Raw genomic sequence first — 16,248 nt, 5'->3', positions numbered from 1 at the left:
TGCAGGAAAAGAAACAGATTTTATTCAGTTTCCTGGGACTGTGACCCTGCTTTCTTATAGATAGAAAAGAATTTCGCTTGTTCTAATAATGCATTCCTAATCATAACATCTGCAGAAAATAATGCAGATGTATACAATTATAAAAGTATTTAAGGCTTATTTCAGATTTCTGGTCTTGATACTTTGCAGTCTTTCTGGGTTTGGAAAGCAATGATGAAAATACATTTCTTTATTAGGAAAAATTTTTTCTTTCGAGATCTAAGCTAAAAAGCATTACTTTGGTTTTCCTCAAGTTGCTGCTCCCCCATGATGCACCATCGATGCTGTTAATACTTTTTATATGCATCAAACTTTGTTATCAGTAATTGCATTGGGAATAATTGCAATCCATATAGCACAAGCCAAAAAACCAAAAAACAACAATGAAAAAAAGGTGAGTGAGTTACTGCTGTCTCCAGTGACTAGTGTTAATTAACTCTGGCTTCATCATTTTCAAATGGTTGTGAAATAATCTTGTGGCTGAACTTTATTTATAAAATGTATTTCCATTTTCAATCCAAGAAACTATCCAGCAGTTTGGACATCTTGCAGATCACTCCAGTTAAGAAAAAAAAAATCATATTCGTCAGGTAATTCTGTTTTCAAGAAAGTATCAATATCCTGTGTGATGAGCACAGGAGGATCAAATTACTCCATATTATTTGGGGGGAGGCTGCTTATCTCCTTTTGCATGTATCTTTAAGCCAATCCTCATTCACTTTCTGCCCTAGATCAGCTTTTGTGCAGAATCTCTCTGCAGTCCTGATTCTGGGTCTAGCTAAAGCTGCCTCCTCAGCCTCCAAGCACGTTCTTTCTCATCATCCACTCCTACACACAGGGGTCAGCAAAGCTTTGGCAGACATGTAAATTAGATTCCTGAGAGTATTTGCCTATTTCTGTATTTTGGTTTAGGAAGCTGTTTCAGCCATTACCTGTTTGCCCAACTATGCTTCCTGCCTCCTCCTGAGCATCTGATCAGTAGTTACATATGTCAGTCTTACTCTGGTAATTACTTTGACAGGTAATACTACTTTTGTGACTGCTTATAAAAATCATATATTAATCTTTTTAGATGTCTAGTTTCTGTGCATAGCAACTGTATGTCAGCAAAATGGTTGTCATCTGGTCCCCATCCAAAGCAACTGAGTAAGTTCTGCCTGAAAAAAAATCTCTTTTAAAGAAAAAAGTAGTCAAGTTAATACAGTGTCCTACCACAGAGTGTGTCTTGCCAGTGTGAACTAGAACTGTGTAACTTTTACATACAAGGAACAAAACCAAACCCCACTAGCAATGTGCACTTTGTGGTGAGCATCCCAGTATATTAACAAGATGAACTCTGTCCTGAGTTATTCCATCATCCCCAGAATATCTGAGATACTTCAGAGAACAGGCTAATTCCAGCAGGAGGAAACTTTGGTTCTGTAACTGATGGTACTAACCTTTTTTTTCTTTTTTCCTTTTTTCTTTTTTTCCCCCCTGTGCCTGATTGCTTCAATACATTATTCCACCAAGGTCATGCCATGGTAGTCACCTCATATTTCAGGGGAGGCACTCTGAATTCATTGTTTCTGGTGACTAAAATGTCATTTTACTGTGCATACATGTATTGATCAGCTACTCTCACCAGCTCCAGTAACAAATAGTACTGCTGTGGCAGATGCCAGATAAACACATCCTGAGGTGATTCTCAGCCTTTAGCCTCCCAGTCCAAGGCCTGACCCACTTCAGCTGTGACAGATACATCACTGTTGCCCAGACCTCTCACATGTATGTTCAATTGGATCAAATGTGAATAAGTGTATGGTGACAAACACCAAACTTGTGAACGACACTGCTATGTATACTGCTCATACCTTTGCAATGCTGTAACTGTAGCCTTTAGTTATTTTAAACCTCTGGAATTTAATGGAGAAAAATGTCTGCCTGGCAATACGGAATGTTTGGTTCCTAATTGCTTGTCATTGTCTTAAATCTTTGGTATATGCAGATTGCTTGAATAGAGTGAGTAGCTGTATTCTGTTTAATTCAGAAACAAAAGCCAGAAAATATTACATTTTTGCTCTACACTATTGTTTTATCTAGGGTTGCTATGGCATTGCCACACATAATACAACCTAATGGCAACAGAAAGCAAAAAAGCATTCTGGCCTGTGAGAGAGCTGATGTAAACAGATAAGGAAGCTTTCATTGTATCCCGTGATAATAGCATAGGAATGGAAACAGATGTTTATATGATGGCAGTTTTGATATATATATTTACTGAGATTTATCTAAGGCATTTGTTGTGATTCTGCACTTCTGCACAAATAATTACATATAAATTCCTCATGCCAAGATATCAGAGCCATTATCTACAGCAAGATCTCTTTCACTTGTCCAGCCCATTTAGCTACTGAATAGGATAAAGCTTTTTTAACTGCAAAGCTCTTCAGGATCCCAAATTTTTTTGACTCCTTTTCAGTCAGGAGAGGGGATAACGTTGTTCAGTCTCTGTATCAGAAGTACTCTTGTCTATTCACATGAAAAGTACTGGTGGGCACCCTGGAAGCTGAGTGCTTTGCAGTGGACTTGCTGCAGCAGTATGAAACTAGGAGAGAGATACTTTCCTTTGACACTCAGTCTTGGAGTCTGTTTGAGAATAAGTTTAGCTCACATCAGCCAGCCAGCAACACAGCCATCTGGTCACCATGAGCTCTGGTAGCAGCATCAACCAAGTACTGCAGGCTCCAGGGCTGATATGAAGATGCTGAGAGATGGATGCACTTTTTTTTCTGCAGGATGTTGAGAACTGACCTGAGACTCTGGGCTTAGACATGCGTGAGCAATACCACAAGTTGTCTTTCTTGACTCCTGGCAGCTATGCATCTGTCATCTTTCTCCACTAATCATGAGTCCTTGCTATACAGACTGATTCTTATAATCTTACTATGGGAAGAAAAATCTGAGTTGTACTTCAACGTTACCTTTGAGAGTTCAGAACTGTTATGTGGGCAACTTTGCTGAAGGCTAAAGGGCATGGTATAGATCGAGTTCTGTGTTAAGGGAGCTGTAAGCTTAAACCTATGTACTGGAGTAGAAACCATCTAAGTCTGCCATCAGCTGAAGTCAGAGGGGCTTGGCAGCATATTAAGTCTCCACAGGGAGTAAAAGAGTTGAAATAATTTGAATTGGGAACGTTCCCCCTCCCTAACCAGTTACAATCTTAAATAGTTTAAGGCTCCATAGAGCAATAGGCATCCATTGCATTGGCCTCCAAAATAAACTGTGAGTTGGTGCAACCTGAGAAGCTCTGCTGTGAGTATATTCCCTGGCTGTTGCAGCAAACGAGTGCAAGGGTATTCTGCTCCCAGAGCAGAAGTTCCAAATTCAGTAAGAGTTATCCTCACCCCACCCCCTACTGCCAGAAATTTGTGAATAATATAGTCAATGAAAGTAGGAGAAAAATTGTAAAGTCCCATCCCACCACCATTGTCAAAATTCTTTTTCCCTGAACAGCCCATTCTCCTACACTCACTTTGACCACTGGACTGAAAATCAATTAGTTGATAATTTCAGTTTAGTAGCAAATAGAAAAGCATCATATCAGCTGTCTGGTGCATGGGAGTTCAGAGATGCTATAATCCTGGGACACAGCTTGTGTCCGTTGTAGCTGGACTACATCTTTCCAGACACATTTTTTATGTTAGACTGAGAAAAGAAATTGATGCTTTAAGTGTCATCTTGACTCACTAGACATAGGTCATCCAAAAAAATAAGCTGACTCAAAAATGTAGTAGAGAAAGGTAAGAGGGTGATACTTAGTGCTAAAGATGCTCTGGATCCAAAGCTCTCTGTAACAACCAGCTGGACCTTGGCAGTGCCCTGGGACTCTCTCAAGAGCTCTGAACCTGGCTGGAACCTCTGATCTCCTGTAACACAAAGAAAAAAAAATGGATGGATTCACGAGGAGCTGTGAGTACAGTTTTACTCCATCACTCTGACAGTCATTAATTACATAGCCTCATGAAAAAGACAGACACTAAGAGAAATTATTATTCACTTATATACTTAAAAATGCTAGAATACGTATTTCTGGCCACTCTAAGCAGTCCGTATACTATGCATGTTAATATGTATCTTTGAGTGATATTAAAAATAGCATTCTGATCATATGACAAACCAGTTGCTATAGTAACTACATTTTTGCTGTAGAACAGCAAAGTAATAATGTGTAAAATGTGTAAATTATCAGTGTGTAAGAGCAACTGGTGTGTCTTCGCTCTGCTATTCTGCTTTAAAAAGAATTTTTCTATGAATATACATATCTCATTCATGTATTCTCATGACACTCCTGTTGCTGGCTCCATCTCTCCAGTTGGCCACCCTTGTAGTGCTTAAGTGAGACATGACATTTCAGCCAAAAGAAAGAGGAGAGGGAGAAGCAGAGATAATGGACTCGTTCCAAAGTAAAAAGGCTTATACTTCTTTCAATGGGCTTTGCCTTGGGCCTTATGCAAACAAAGGTGATTTATGAGGGATAGCATTAAAAGGCTGAGTTTACTCATTGTTGTGTGCCTGTTACCACACTCTCCCTCTGAAACCTGAAGTGATGTCACACTTGATGCTGAGGAGAGGTAGGATCAAACACTAACTTCTTGGAGTTCCCATAGGAGGCTGAGAATATCTCAGGGAATGTGGAACCAATTTTCCAGAGCTCATCTCCCTTCACCCCGAATTCCAAGCTTCCAGATTTACATGCCTGTCAATTGTGGGATTGTTTTGTTTGGTTGTTTTTGGTTTTTGGTTTTTTTTTTTTTTTTTGCTGTCGAAATTTCTTAGGATAGATAAGATAAAGTGTTACTAAAATTTAAGAGTCAGTGAAGCAGATGGAATGAAGCCCTGGCTTAGCTGAAATCAATAGCAAATCTCTCATTGACAGTGTTTCACCTCTTCTGTTTAGTATCACAATGAAGAGGACAGTGACCTACTGGCCTGCAGGAGATTGCAACCCCCTCAAATATCAACAGAGATATTTATTTCAAACCCCAGAGAGAGGAGCAATGTTTGTAGCAGTGCTGGCTACAGATCAGATGTATTTCCATCCAGGGGGAATTATACAGTTAACCAGTAAATCATTTGGCTCATTCGCTTTAATTATAGCTAGGTGACTGTGATATTTTCTTTTACTGGGCTTTCTAGTTTTGCTGTTGTCCACATTTTAAACCAAGCTTGTTGAAACCGAAGTCATTCCTAATTTTAAGATTTTTGAGGCACTGCATTTTTTTTTTCTATCACAGTGTAGATGTAATTATAATCTGCCTTGTAACAGCACCTGCCTGAGTGGAACAGTAAGTTATTTACTAACACTCCAGGAGGGACTCCATATTGAAGAAGATCAGCTGTGCCTCTGAGCTTATGGGCATCACAGCACTAAAACATGAGTCCAGATTTACTGTGGCTGAACCTCATGATACAGCCCACCCCCAGTTCTCTATAACACACTGAAGGCTTTTTGTTCAAACAAGCCAAGCCCCTCTTTTGAAGCAAATACATGCCCCAGTATAGAAAGGTATAGTTTAAATTCAGAACTTTTTTTTAAATCTTAAGTCATTATCAAGATCTCCTTTCCCTTGAAACATTTGGTAACATTTGAAAAGGAGAACTACTGCTGCCTTAAATTCCGCTGTAAAACTGTATCATAGAACTCTTTGATACTGATCCAATAAAGAGTGGTTGTATTTTATAAAGTCATGCTCTAAAAATCTATATATGGAAACCAACAGACTTTGTATCAGACTTGGTATGTGCAAAATATTGTTTTATGTGACACCAAGTTAACATTTTTTCCTGTTTACTGCTAGAGTGCTGTAGTATCAGCTCCATCACTCGGTGTCAGGTTTGTGTATCTATACCACCAAACTGTGAAATAAGAATCACAGAATCATTCTGCTTGGAAAAGACCTTTAAAATCATCAAGTCCAACTATAACCAAACTCTACCACATCCCAGGGTTAAACCATGTTCCTAAGCACTGTATCTATGCATCACATAAATATCTCCAGAGCTAGTTATTCATTGATCTTCCTGGGCAGTCTGTTCAGTGTTTAATTACCCTTTCAGTGAAGAAGTTTCATCTAATACCTGATCTAAACCTCTACTGATGCAACATGAGTCCATTTCCTCTTGTTCTGATGCTTTTTACCTGGGACAAGAGACCAACCCCCACTTCACTACCACCTCCTTTCAGGTAGTTGTAGAGAGCCATAAGGTCTCCCCTTTGTCTCCTTGGACTTGTCCCTTGCATGGATTGCCAGGATGCACTGTAGACATAGCAAAAGCTATCTGAGGTGGCCCAGGCTCCAGAAAAAGTATGGGAATCTCTCTGGATAATATGCTGTAAAGCTTCATTTACTCATATGTTAGTCTTGCTTGGATTTTTCCATGCTGTCCTACAATATATGCCTGCTTTCTTACCTGTAGCATGGTGGAAGCAAATATTCTCACCCAAAAAAAAGAGTGGAAGCATGAGGTGTCTAACTACCGTTCTTATAATGTGTTGGAGTAGCATTCCCAAAGAGAAAATCTTGGTTGAGGGTTTGGTTTTGGTTTTTTTTTTGGTTTCTTTTTTGTTTTGTTTTGTTTTGTTTTGTTTTTTAAAGCCTCAGAGTAAGAGGTTTTATGTTCACCTAGAAAGTTTTTCCTTTGAAACTTGAGATCCCTAGGTGGAGATCCAGGATTTTCTAAGCAAAGAAAAATCTTTCTCTCTTGTGTTTTCAAACACGAACCCCAAAATAGAACAGCCTAAAGGAATGATTTTATCAGAAGTAAAGCAAGAAGCCATACTTCAGTCATCCAGAAAATCAATATTTTATAAATTATTTATTTTGGGAAGTAGTTAAAGGTAAATTCTACAAAACATCAAAAAGTGACCAAGCTCATTGTTGTTCACATTCCCACATTATTGTCATCTCCTCAGACTTCTTTTCCACTGACAATAAAAGATTAAGTAATAGATTCTTCTACCTTTAATAAGCAGAATAAAGTGTGTTCTGCTGTATGTTTTCCAAATTTCCTTGATATTGAACTTATAGCCCTTATTAACAAGTCGTCTTTAACATGATGAGTAGTCTTCTGGAGTCAGAATCAAGTCATTTAAACCCCTTGTCCTTCCAGCAGTCTGATTTGTTACTGATGGGTATGAAATAAGGCTAATAATTAGGATCTGGTCAGGAAACTCCTGACAAAACAACTTTGCCAGAAAGCAATTCATTGATCTTGAAGTTATGAAAACATGAATTTATTTTTCAGGAAAGATTTCTTGCATTCAGTCTGGGATTTCAGAGAAAAACAGACTTTTTTTTGGCTATTTTTAAGTCATCTCCTAACCTCTTGCAATCGTGTCCATTTTGCATGAGAGATCACTACTCAGTCATCAGCTTATTTCTGTCAGTCTCTGGGATATTGTGAATACACCAGGATATTTCTTTCCCTTTAGCACTTCTTCCTCCAAGCCACACAAACTAATTTTGAGCCATTACAGATTCACAGCAGCATGAAAGAGATAGTTTCTTAATGAAGAAATTTTTTCTGAGATTGGAAAAGTCAAGATTGGCTTTGATCCTAAGGTTTGACCATCCACATTAACTTTGCATGTATGGGACACTTTATTTTTCAAATGAGGAGTAGGCAGCTCCCAGATGCATTCATTTTGTTATAAGCCCCTATATTTGCATGTAGCTTACAGTATACAAAACCCTAGAAATCTATAAGAATATTAAGGGAGAATCTAACATACAATTTGCCAAATATTATGGACAGAAGCCAGAAGTCCGTTTACATATAAATATATAATTTATAACGTGGAGATGCCTCAAGGCCTTGCATGCAAATGCTTTGGATTTTTCAGGAAAAAAAAGAAAAGAAAAAAAGTTTCTTTTTATTCTCTTGTCTTTTGTTTCAATTAAATCATGTTTCATTGTTGCATGCATTACAATAAATTAAAGGGGCAACCTTTTCTCTCTTTGCATACAACTGGCATATAAGTGACACTTGTTACATGACATAAAACCTCAGATAATTTTTTTACAATTAATTTACCTAAATTAATTTAATGCAGAAAAAAGTGCTTTATTTTATTATAAACGTGTCCAATTCATTTAGAGAAAATAGACAGAATATAGTTTCTAGCTCCAGTCACTTCAATGCATCATTCCTCCTGAACAGATTATATGTTGGATTTTTTAGCTGCAGAATTTTTTTTCTCATTACTGTTTCTGAGTGTCAGTGCATTCTGGATGTTGGCTGGATACAAAGAGATAAATATAAAAATAACAGATCTGAGAAAATACTTCTGAAAATATTTTCAATATTTGTGATTTTCTAACTAAAACTTTGTGTTTTGTTTATGTTCAGCTGCTGTTCTGGTGTACTTAGTTTGCTGGCAATACTAATGACAAATAAGTAATTTATATGAGGAAAACAAATTCTGGTTTTGGAGCAAGAGCTTCTGATCACAGCGATTTGTTTTTCAGGCTATGAAGTGAATATAAAATGTGAATAGGCTTTACAGTAAATTCTATTGTAGTCATTTATTAAAAAATAAAAATAATTCAGCAAATAATTGATCATAGAATCATAGAACGGTTTGGGTAGGAAAGAACCTTAAAAGTTCACCTTTAGACCCAACACCCCTTCTATGGGCAGGGACACCTCCCACTAGACCAGGATTCTCAAAGCCCCATCCCACCTGCCCTTGAACACTTCTGGGGAGGGGACACTATCAACTTCCCTGGGAAACCTGTTCCACAGTGTCATCACCCTCATAATGAAGAATTTTTTCCGATTGTCTAACCTAAATCTACCTTTTCCAGTTTAAAGCCCTTCCTGCCTCATCCTATCCCTATGTGCCCTGGTAAAAAGTCCCTCCCCAGCTTTCCTGTAGGCCTCTTCAAGTATTGGAAGACCACTATAAAGTCTCCCTGGAGCCTTCTCTTCTCCAGGCTGAACAACCCCAACTCTCAGCCTGTTTTTGCAGGAGAGATGCTCCATCCCTCTGATTCAAATATATATCCCTTCTCCTGGGCATGTTGGTCTCTTGGATGTATAGATAAAGACACACCAGAGTTTAGAAGAATGGCCACTAAGAAGAAAAGGACCATTTATGCAGATGAAATAGCTGGGGTCAATACGGTACTGCCTATTAGGAAAATGTGTGCCTTTTTAAAGAAATAATGGTAAGAAATATGTGAACATAACTGCAGCTGCCTGGGCAGGAATCTTGACAAGTACAGTTCCCTGGCACAGATTGTGAAAGAAGACAAGGCAATGATAAAGGAAACTGATCAAAGAGGGCCCGGCCTTCAAATGTGGTAATCCATGGGAGTGGACAGACAAGAAAAATTTAAAAATAAAATAAAAATAAAGGTAGGGAAAAGCTTTGAATGCTAACAATGTGTTAAGATATTAGGAAAGAACAGAGTGCTCAAAATAACACACTTGGAATAAATATGGTTTTGAGAAGGCTAATAAACACCGTATTTTCCATGTGGCAGTAATAGTAAAAGTGGTAATCATCACACGCAGATTCGAAGTGGACAAACAGCTCACTGAATAGAGGAAACGTTGCCAGAACAGTAGCATTGAGTCATTACAGGAGATTTCAGCCACAACCAAAGGAACCAACCTAACATAATATAAACCTATATTAAGAAGGGAGAGAATGTGATGTGGACAATTACAGGTTCATGAGTTTTACCTCCATGACGCATATAGTTTGGAAAAATTTGGAAGGAAAATATAGAAAAATGTGAAGTTAAGTGAGCTAAAATTCAATTTGTATCTACTAGAACTAAATTGATACCATTCAGTCAGTAAAATAGCTGACTTAACTAAGAAGAAAGGTAGATCAAATCTGCTTGGACTTCAGTAGGGCATCTAACTTAGCTCTCCACTGGAATTCACTAATGGCTCTAGAGAGGATGCAGATTAGCAAGAAACTTGTTAAATAGGTGAAGAGCTGACTGAAGGCAAGACAGTCATGCAATGGCTTGTGCTTAAGGGCATCATTAAGCTGGAAGAAGGTATCCTGAAGTCTTGAGGATCATTAGTAGATGATTAAGGACACCTAATCAGTTGTCATGACTGCCATGAGCTTGGCTGTGAGTATACAGCTTAAGTGCAGTAGCCATTTCTCTGCACACACTTGCCCCCCAAGATAAATAGGACGCCTCTCCTCTCCTTCACTAGAGGTATGAGTGTGCACTAAAGGTATGTGAGCTGCACAGTGATTGTAACCAGTTCCCCTGCCCATACCTTTCTTTAATAGCTTTAGTAATGACAAAGGCATAAAAAGTGATAGTGTGGTAATGAGACAAAATTGGAGGTTTTGTCAATAAGGAGACGATCGAAGCATAATGCAGGAAGATCTGTGCTACCTAGAGGATTGAAATAGTAGAGAAAATGCTGTAACTTGGTAGCAAAATGTGCAAGGTCAGTCATTTAGAGGGGCAACTAGGAAGAACTTCTCTGATAAGCTCAATGGCAGGAAATGGCAGAGGAGGAGAGGAACCAAGACACCCTCATCTGCTTCAGGATATGTCTCACCTACCCCAGGGATGCTTCCAAGACAGTGGCAAGCCCAGTCCTCAGATACATCATCTGAGCCTCATGTCTCAGCCTAAAGATGTTATAGGAGCATAAAGAGAAATTTTTCGCTTCTGACCAGTATTAAGAGAGAAATATTGATATTGTGGGAAAGGATGGATTGTTTGTATGAGAAGAGACTGGAAGATCTTGGTTTGTTTACTTCATGGGGAAAAAGACTGGGAGGAAATGTTTTACTGTCTAGCAGGGAAATAAAAAAACAGTAAGTGAAAGGCCTTTTGGGAGATAGAGGTGGGAAGGAAAATATCTGCTTATTACAGAATAAAGTCTTGAAATTTCCTGGAACTTGAGAGTCATCATGGCAGTACAAGAGCTTAAAAAAATAATTAATTAAGTTTTAAAATTTTTTAAAAAATATTTTGGAAGTTTAAAAATCACTTTACATGATGTGGTTCTCAGTCACAGCAGCTGATAAGACCTGGCAAATTGATAAGATGCCTTACAGAGGGCTTTTTAGCACTGATTAAATGAAGAAGAGATAATTCTTTGTCTTGATAGCCCAAAAATCTTGTGCAGAGTGAATATCTGCTTGTTTCCTTTTGCTGTTTGGTTATGTTGGATCTCAACCCCAATATCTGTTCCTTTTCACTGAAATACTTGGCAAGAGTCTACAGTTAACTTTGTATTAAAGTATTGTGCTTAATGTGGAAGGGCTAAAGAACATGCTGAAATAGTTTGCAGACTCAGAATCTCACAGAAGTCTGGGCTGCAAGTTTAGTTTCGCTTAACTATCTAATTTGGGGAGTAATTCATTCTACCCTGTAAATTTTGATGTATAGCTGACTATTTTAGTACTCTATTTTTATGCAGTGTATTTGAAATCTGGCGTTTTGTTGCTTTTTTTATGGAATCCAACATAAAAGTCAGGGAGATCTAAATCCTCTCTGTGGTGTGACCATCAGTTTGTGGCAGCAATGGCAAATCTGTTCCTTTAATTATGAACAGATTAAGTGTTTCAGGCCTCTGATTTCAAATGATAATATGTAGATATTCTTGCTGTGTAATTAGTGTGGGTAAATCTTTGTCCACTTTGACCAGGTGCGTTACTCAATGGAAAGTATTCTGTTTTTTTTTCATTGCTTCCAGCTTTACAGTGAATGAAAATCATACAGACTTCCAGCTGTAACCAGATGTAAAAATCTGCTTGATTCAAGTGATACAGTAGCAGATCCATAGTCCACTGGCACCTATCAATAATTTGTAATGTTTAACATTTAAAAGCATACACAACTTTCCTTATATCTCAAGGTTAGTGTCAAAAATCCTTGGTGACTCAGTGGAAGATTACAGAACTGCAATGAGACGTTAAATATGAGACTTGGAAAAGTGCACTTTTAGGGTTACTAGCTATAAAATACCAATGATATCTCAAGGATAATACAGGATTTCAGTGGGAGTTCACATGCTGAATTGCAATTGCATTGGAGGAGGATGCATATAGCTAAATAGTTGGAGATTTCAAAGTGTTGGATTGTGCTGTAGAACATAATGATAAATTTTGGAAACTAGAGTACTGGTGTGTGAAGATTTCAAAACAAAACCATCTGAAACACTGGAAAAATACATGAAAAAAAATAGGTTACACTGCATTGGAGCTGAGAACGTGGGTTTTTGGTTTTTTTTTTCTAGACAGGAGCAACAAGATTAAAGCCAAAGAGTGATCTGTGGATAAAAGCATACGGTGACCTTCCACATGAATCATCTGAGGCTGCAGAGCTGTCCTCACATCTTAGGTAAGTGTAACATAGACCAAGATGGTATGGGACACTAGAAACTTCAGGAGATGCACAGTTTGCATGAATAAATCATTAGACAGAATGGAATGCTGGTGAGGAAGTTGGAGGATTTGTTGAGGTGGGAAAGGAGTTATTCTGGAAAGATCCTTTAAATGGGAATTGTTGCTTTTCAGTGAAAATGGGAGAAGTTAAAAACGCACAGTTGTAAAATTGCAGGGGTTTTGTGTAACCTAATCTCCTCTTCAGGTTACTAAATTGACATCCCATCTGCTGAATTTAGTTATCAAAGTTGTGCCTAGATTTTGGATGTCACACAGAGCATCACTTCTGAAATAAACACCTCATTTGCTGCTAAATTACAGCTACTCTATCTGTGGCAGTAATGATGCAGTAAACATCAGAAAAGACTCCAACCAGAAAGAAGTGGGTACCTTTCAAAGTTGCTAAAGAAATCATACTGTCCTGTCTCATCAAGAAGGTTAGGAAAGCTGGGCCCTTGGAGGATAGTGGAGATGAAGAGCTTGGGAACAAGACAAGGTGGGAGGTGACGAAGAGCAGATCTTGACTGGCATGAGGCCATTTAGAGCAGGATGGAAATGGCAGTGGGCTGGGGTGAAGAGCTCTGGTGCAGCACAAGTGGATTGCAAAGATACCAGACACTGCAGAGGACTGTTTTCACTCACCCATCTACCCAGGATGGCATCTTCCAGCCACCCTAAATCCTTGCTGACACCACGTCCTCTCTGCTATCAGAAACAGGGTAGCTTTGTTCTCATCTATCTGCAAGCTATGGAGCCTGTGGGGATGCCTGCCAGCTAGAAACAGTGAAATTCAGTGACCCCAAGTTTTTCTGACAAAATTAGTATTTACATTTATTGCCCTTAACACACAAAACTATTTTAATCTTCAATGTGAATAAAGCTATTTTTGCTACATGCATGGAGCTTTTGCCATTATTCTATGCACCCCATCACATTTAGTACGTAAAAATACTCTCAGTGGAAATACCTGGATCGAAACCAATGAGGAAGCTGCACAAATACTCCAAACACCTGCATATCACAAAAATTTAACAGTGCCAACACCAAATAGTTCTGGTTTATCTCACAAGAATGTTTGCAGCTAATCCTCTCTTGTGGACATAGATAAACATACTGAAGCTAATACATACTTATCATAATTCAGCGGAGACATTTCAGAGTGCACCACTTAACTGCTTTTCAATTTCTTTTCCTGTTTTGCCATTAACGTTGGAGGAGTTTTTTTAAAAAAATAATTTACAGGTGATTGTTTTGGCCCTGCCTTGGAACTATACTCACAGTGTATGTCAACTTTCTTTTCCTCTCATTGCTGCTTCTCTTTGAATACAAATCTGCAGAGCTGTGGAAAAGGTTCACGTAGAGCACTTAGCAGGTTTCTCAGGTCCTGGACCAGCAATGCTAGAGTCACTTTGGGGGTTGAAATTTAAATTGCAGGTATGTGGTCTATATATATTCTTCTGTGGGACAGTCAAGCTTTTTTAGTCAGATTTCTACTTTAATTTCCTGAGTTTTATATTTTCATTCAAACCAATGAAATGCTATTTTTTCTTTGTCTTTCTTTTGGTTTGGAACTTTAATATCAAGTTCAAATCCAGAGTTGGTATGGATCAAGACATTTTTACCAGTGTACTGGTTTGTATGATCTGTCCCAGTATTTTATTTTCATTGTGTTCCTGTTGTAACTTCAATCATGCTTTTCATCAATTCTGTCTCTTAATATGATATTCTTCTCCTGCAGGGCTCTCTTGAATTTCTGTCCCACAACTTCAGCTTGTCCTACATGTGTTGACTCTCTGTGCATATGTCTTGTGTTCCAGACTTTTCATCTGCTCGGTACAACCTGCAGCTGTACTCTCAATGATAAGAAGCTTCTGCTGGTGAGGAACAGGTATTTTGTCTCATGCATCTTCCTCAGAAGCTTATTTTAAAGAGGGTCAATGCAGACCTTAAGGTATGCAGGTAGGACAGAAGGATGGATTTTGAGACCATTCCCCTTATGGGCCCAAGCAGTACAATTGCAAATGTAGATAAAAGAGAGTGTGTTTGCCAACAGGTTTAGCCTACTTGAGTTTCCTCACTGCCTGAAGAATTCTCTAAGACATAATAATCCTGCTATGCTTCCACAGTGTCTCGTCTCCTTGCTCTGAATAAAATCTTACCTGTGGTGCAGAAACTGTTCCTCTGTGTGTTCTTTGAGACCTTCCTCAAGTTCCAAAGTTGGGAAAGACAAAAGCAATAAAAATGGCATTAATGGCACAGTGTAGCAAATTTATGAGCTGGGGAAAAAAAAGGTTATTGATTCCACTTCCACAATGTGGAGCTCTTTGGTGTTGTCTGTCTCCAATGCCACGGTTTACCTCACATGCTTCAGGATGTGTGCAGACTGGATGTTATTAATCTTTGATTCCATCTTTTAAGCAAAGAGCATATTTGCAGCATAAGGGTGTGCAGGGTGATAGACCAGCTCATCCTTGCCATCCTTAAGAGTGTTACTATCATGCAGCAGGGTTTTGAAGTTTCAGCAGGATATTATCCCTTCACTTTCTTCACCAAAGGTCATGAGGTTGTAACTTGCAGGAAAAGCAGGAGAGTGTTAATTTGTGATAATGCTTCAGCCACCTCTAAAAGAACTGTGTCTTGCTGTTTCCTCAGCCCAGATCTTTCCCTGTTCATGCATACCAGAAATCAGTTTGCCTCTGTGCAAACTCCTTCTACAGACTGACCTGACCTTTATATGTTTACTCATGGTCCTCCGTCTTCAAAGTCTGCTGACACAACGTAGCCCAACGTGTGCTGCATGTCAGGCCAAGAATTAAATGCAAGTTTTGTGTGTTCTTCTTTGAAAGATGTGGGTTTTGGGAGAAGGGGGATCTACCTTGCAAAGAAATAAGTTCAGTCTGTGCTTTTCAATAACTGTCTGAACTACTTTGGGAGTGCACCTGCACTTCAAAAACTCCACTTTCTTTGTGAGATATATTCCTCACACGGCATAAATATTTATGTTTTGGGGTGGTGATGGAAAGCATGCCAGTGTGAGGTATGTTTATAAACTGAATAAGAAAGGACTGTTTGTGCCAACTAGGAATGACAGTAGTGTAATCATAAACTCTGATAACAACAATAGATACCTGGTTGTCTAAAAAAAGGCAGAGGATAAACATCTCATGTGCTAGAACACTGCAGCCTCTCTTGGTTTTCTGGAATTCTTTTTCATTGGCTCTGTTTTCCTTTTGCCTTTTGATTTGCAATCCTGGTATAAGATCTTTGAGAACAGCGATTATACATTTCCACAGTGGTTGGCAACTGACCCCACTCAGAGCTGGAATTCTGCTCAATAGAAAAAAAGAGTAAACTTTAGATGCTCTTGGGTATTCCTCCCCCCAGATAAGCACAGCATATAATATCTAAGAGAAGGCGTGTATGTGACTTTGCATATAAAGGGGCTTGAATCATTCATAGGCCTTAGGGAAATGCCTGTAAGCCTATTTCACCACCATGGTAGTCCCGGAGCAAATACAACGTTAATACTCCTGCTTAGTGATTTTAAATAGTTTGTAAGCTGCTGTAAAAAATGTGTTGTCAAACTCTGCAACTAATTTACTTCTTCCAGTCTATGAAACAAGGAAAGGAAACATCTGTTTAAATGGGAATGTAATGGCAGTGGGGATTATACTTTTCTTGTCTCGGTTGTTGTTCATGGTGTTTAATCTGTTTAAACATACAAAAATGAATGTCACTGATTAATAAGTAGTAATATTTATTAGAGCCTGAGACCCTGTACAAGCCTGCGC

General features: G+C 38.6%; 1 protein-coding gene across 8 annotated transcripts in view; it reads left to right on the top strand.

Moving 5' to 3' along the window:
* TRIQK (triple QxxK/R motif containing) overlaps nucleotides 1–14,601 on the top strand; it is a 116,007-nt gene extending 101,406 nt beyond the window's left edge. For all 8 annotated transcript variants that reach the window (XM_071737937.1, XM_071737932.1, XM_071737935.1 and 5 more), the window contains 2 exons: nucleotides 12,310–12,413; nucleotides 14,275–14,601. In XM_071737937.1, coding sequence (XP_071594038.1) covers nucleotides 12,310–12,413; nucleotides 14,275–14,338 — 168 coding nt within the window. In that variant the 3' untranslated portion in view covers nucleotides 14,339–14,601. The remainder of the gene's footprint in view (nucleotides 1–12,309; nucleotides 12,414–14,274) is intronic.
* Nucleotides 14,602–16,248: the final 1,647 nt, after the last annotated feature.

Source organism: Heliangelus exortis, chromosome 2, assembly GCF_036169615.1.
Source record: "Heliangelus exortis chromosome 2, bHelExo1.hap1, whole genome shotgun sequence".
Classification (NCBI taxonomy): Eukaryota; Metazoa; Chordata; class Aves; order Apodiformes; family Trochilidae; genus Heliangelus; species Heliangelus exortis.
The sequence above is the reverse complement of the archived record's forward strand: the minus strand, read 5'-3'. Positions and strand labels throughout refer to the sequence as shown.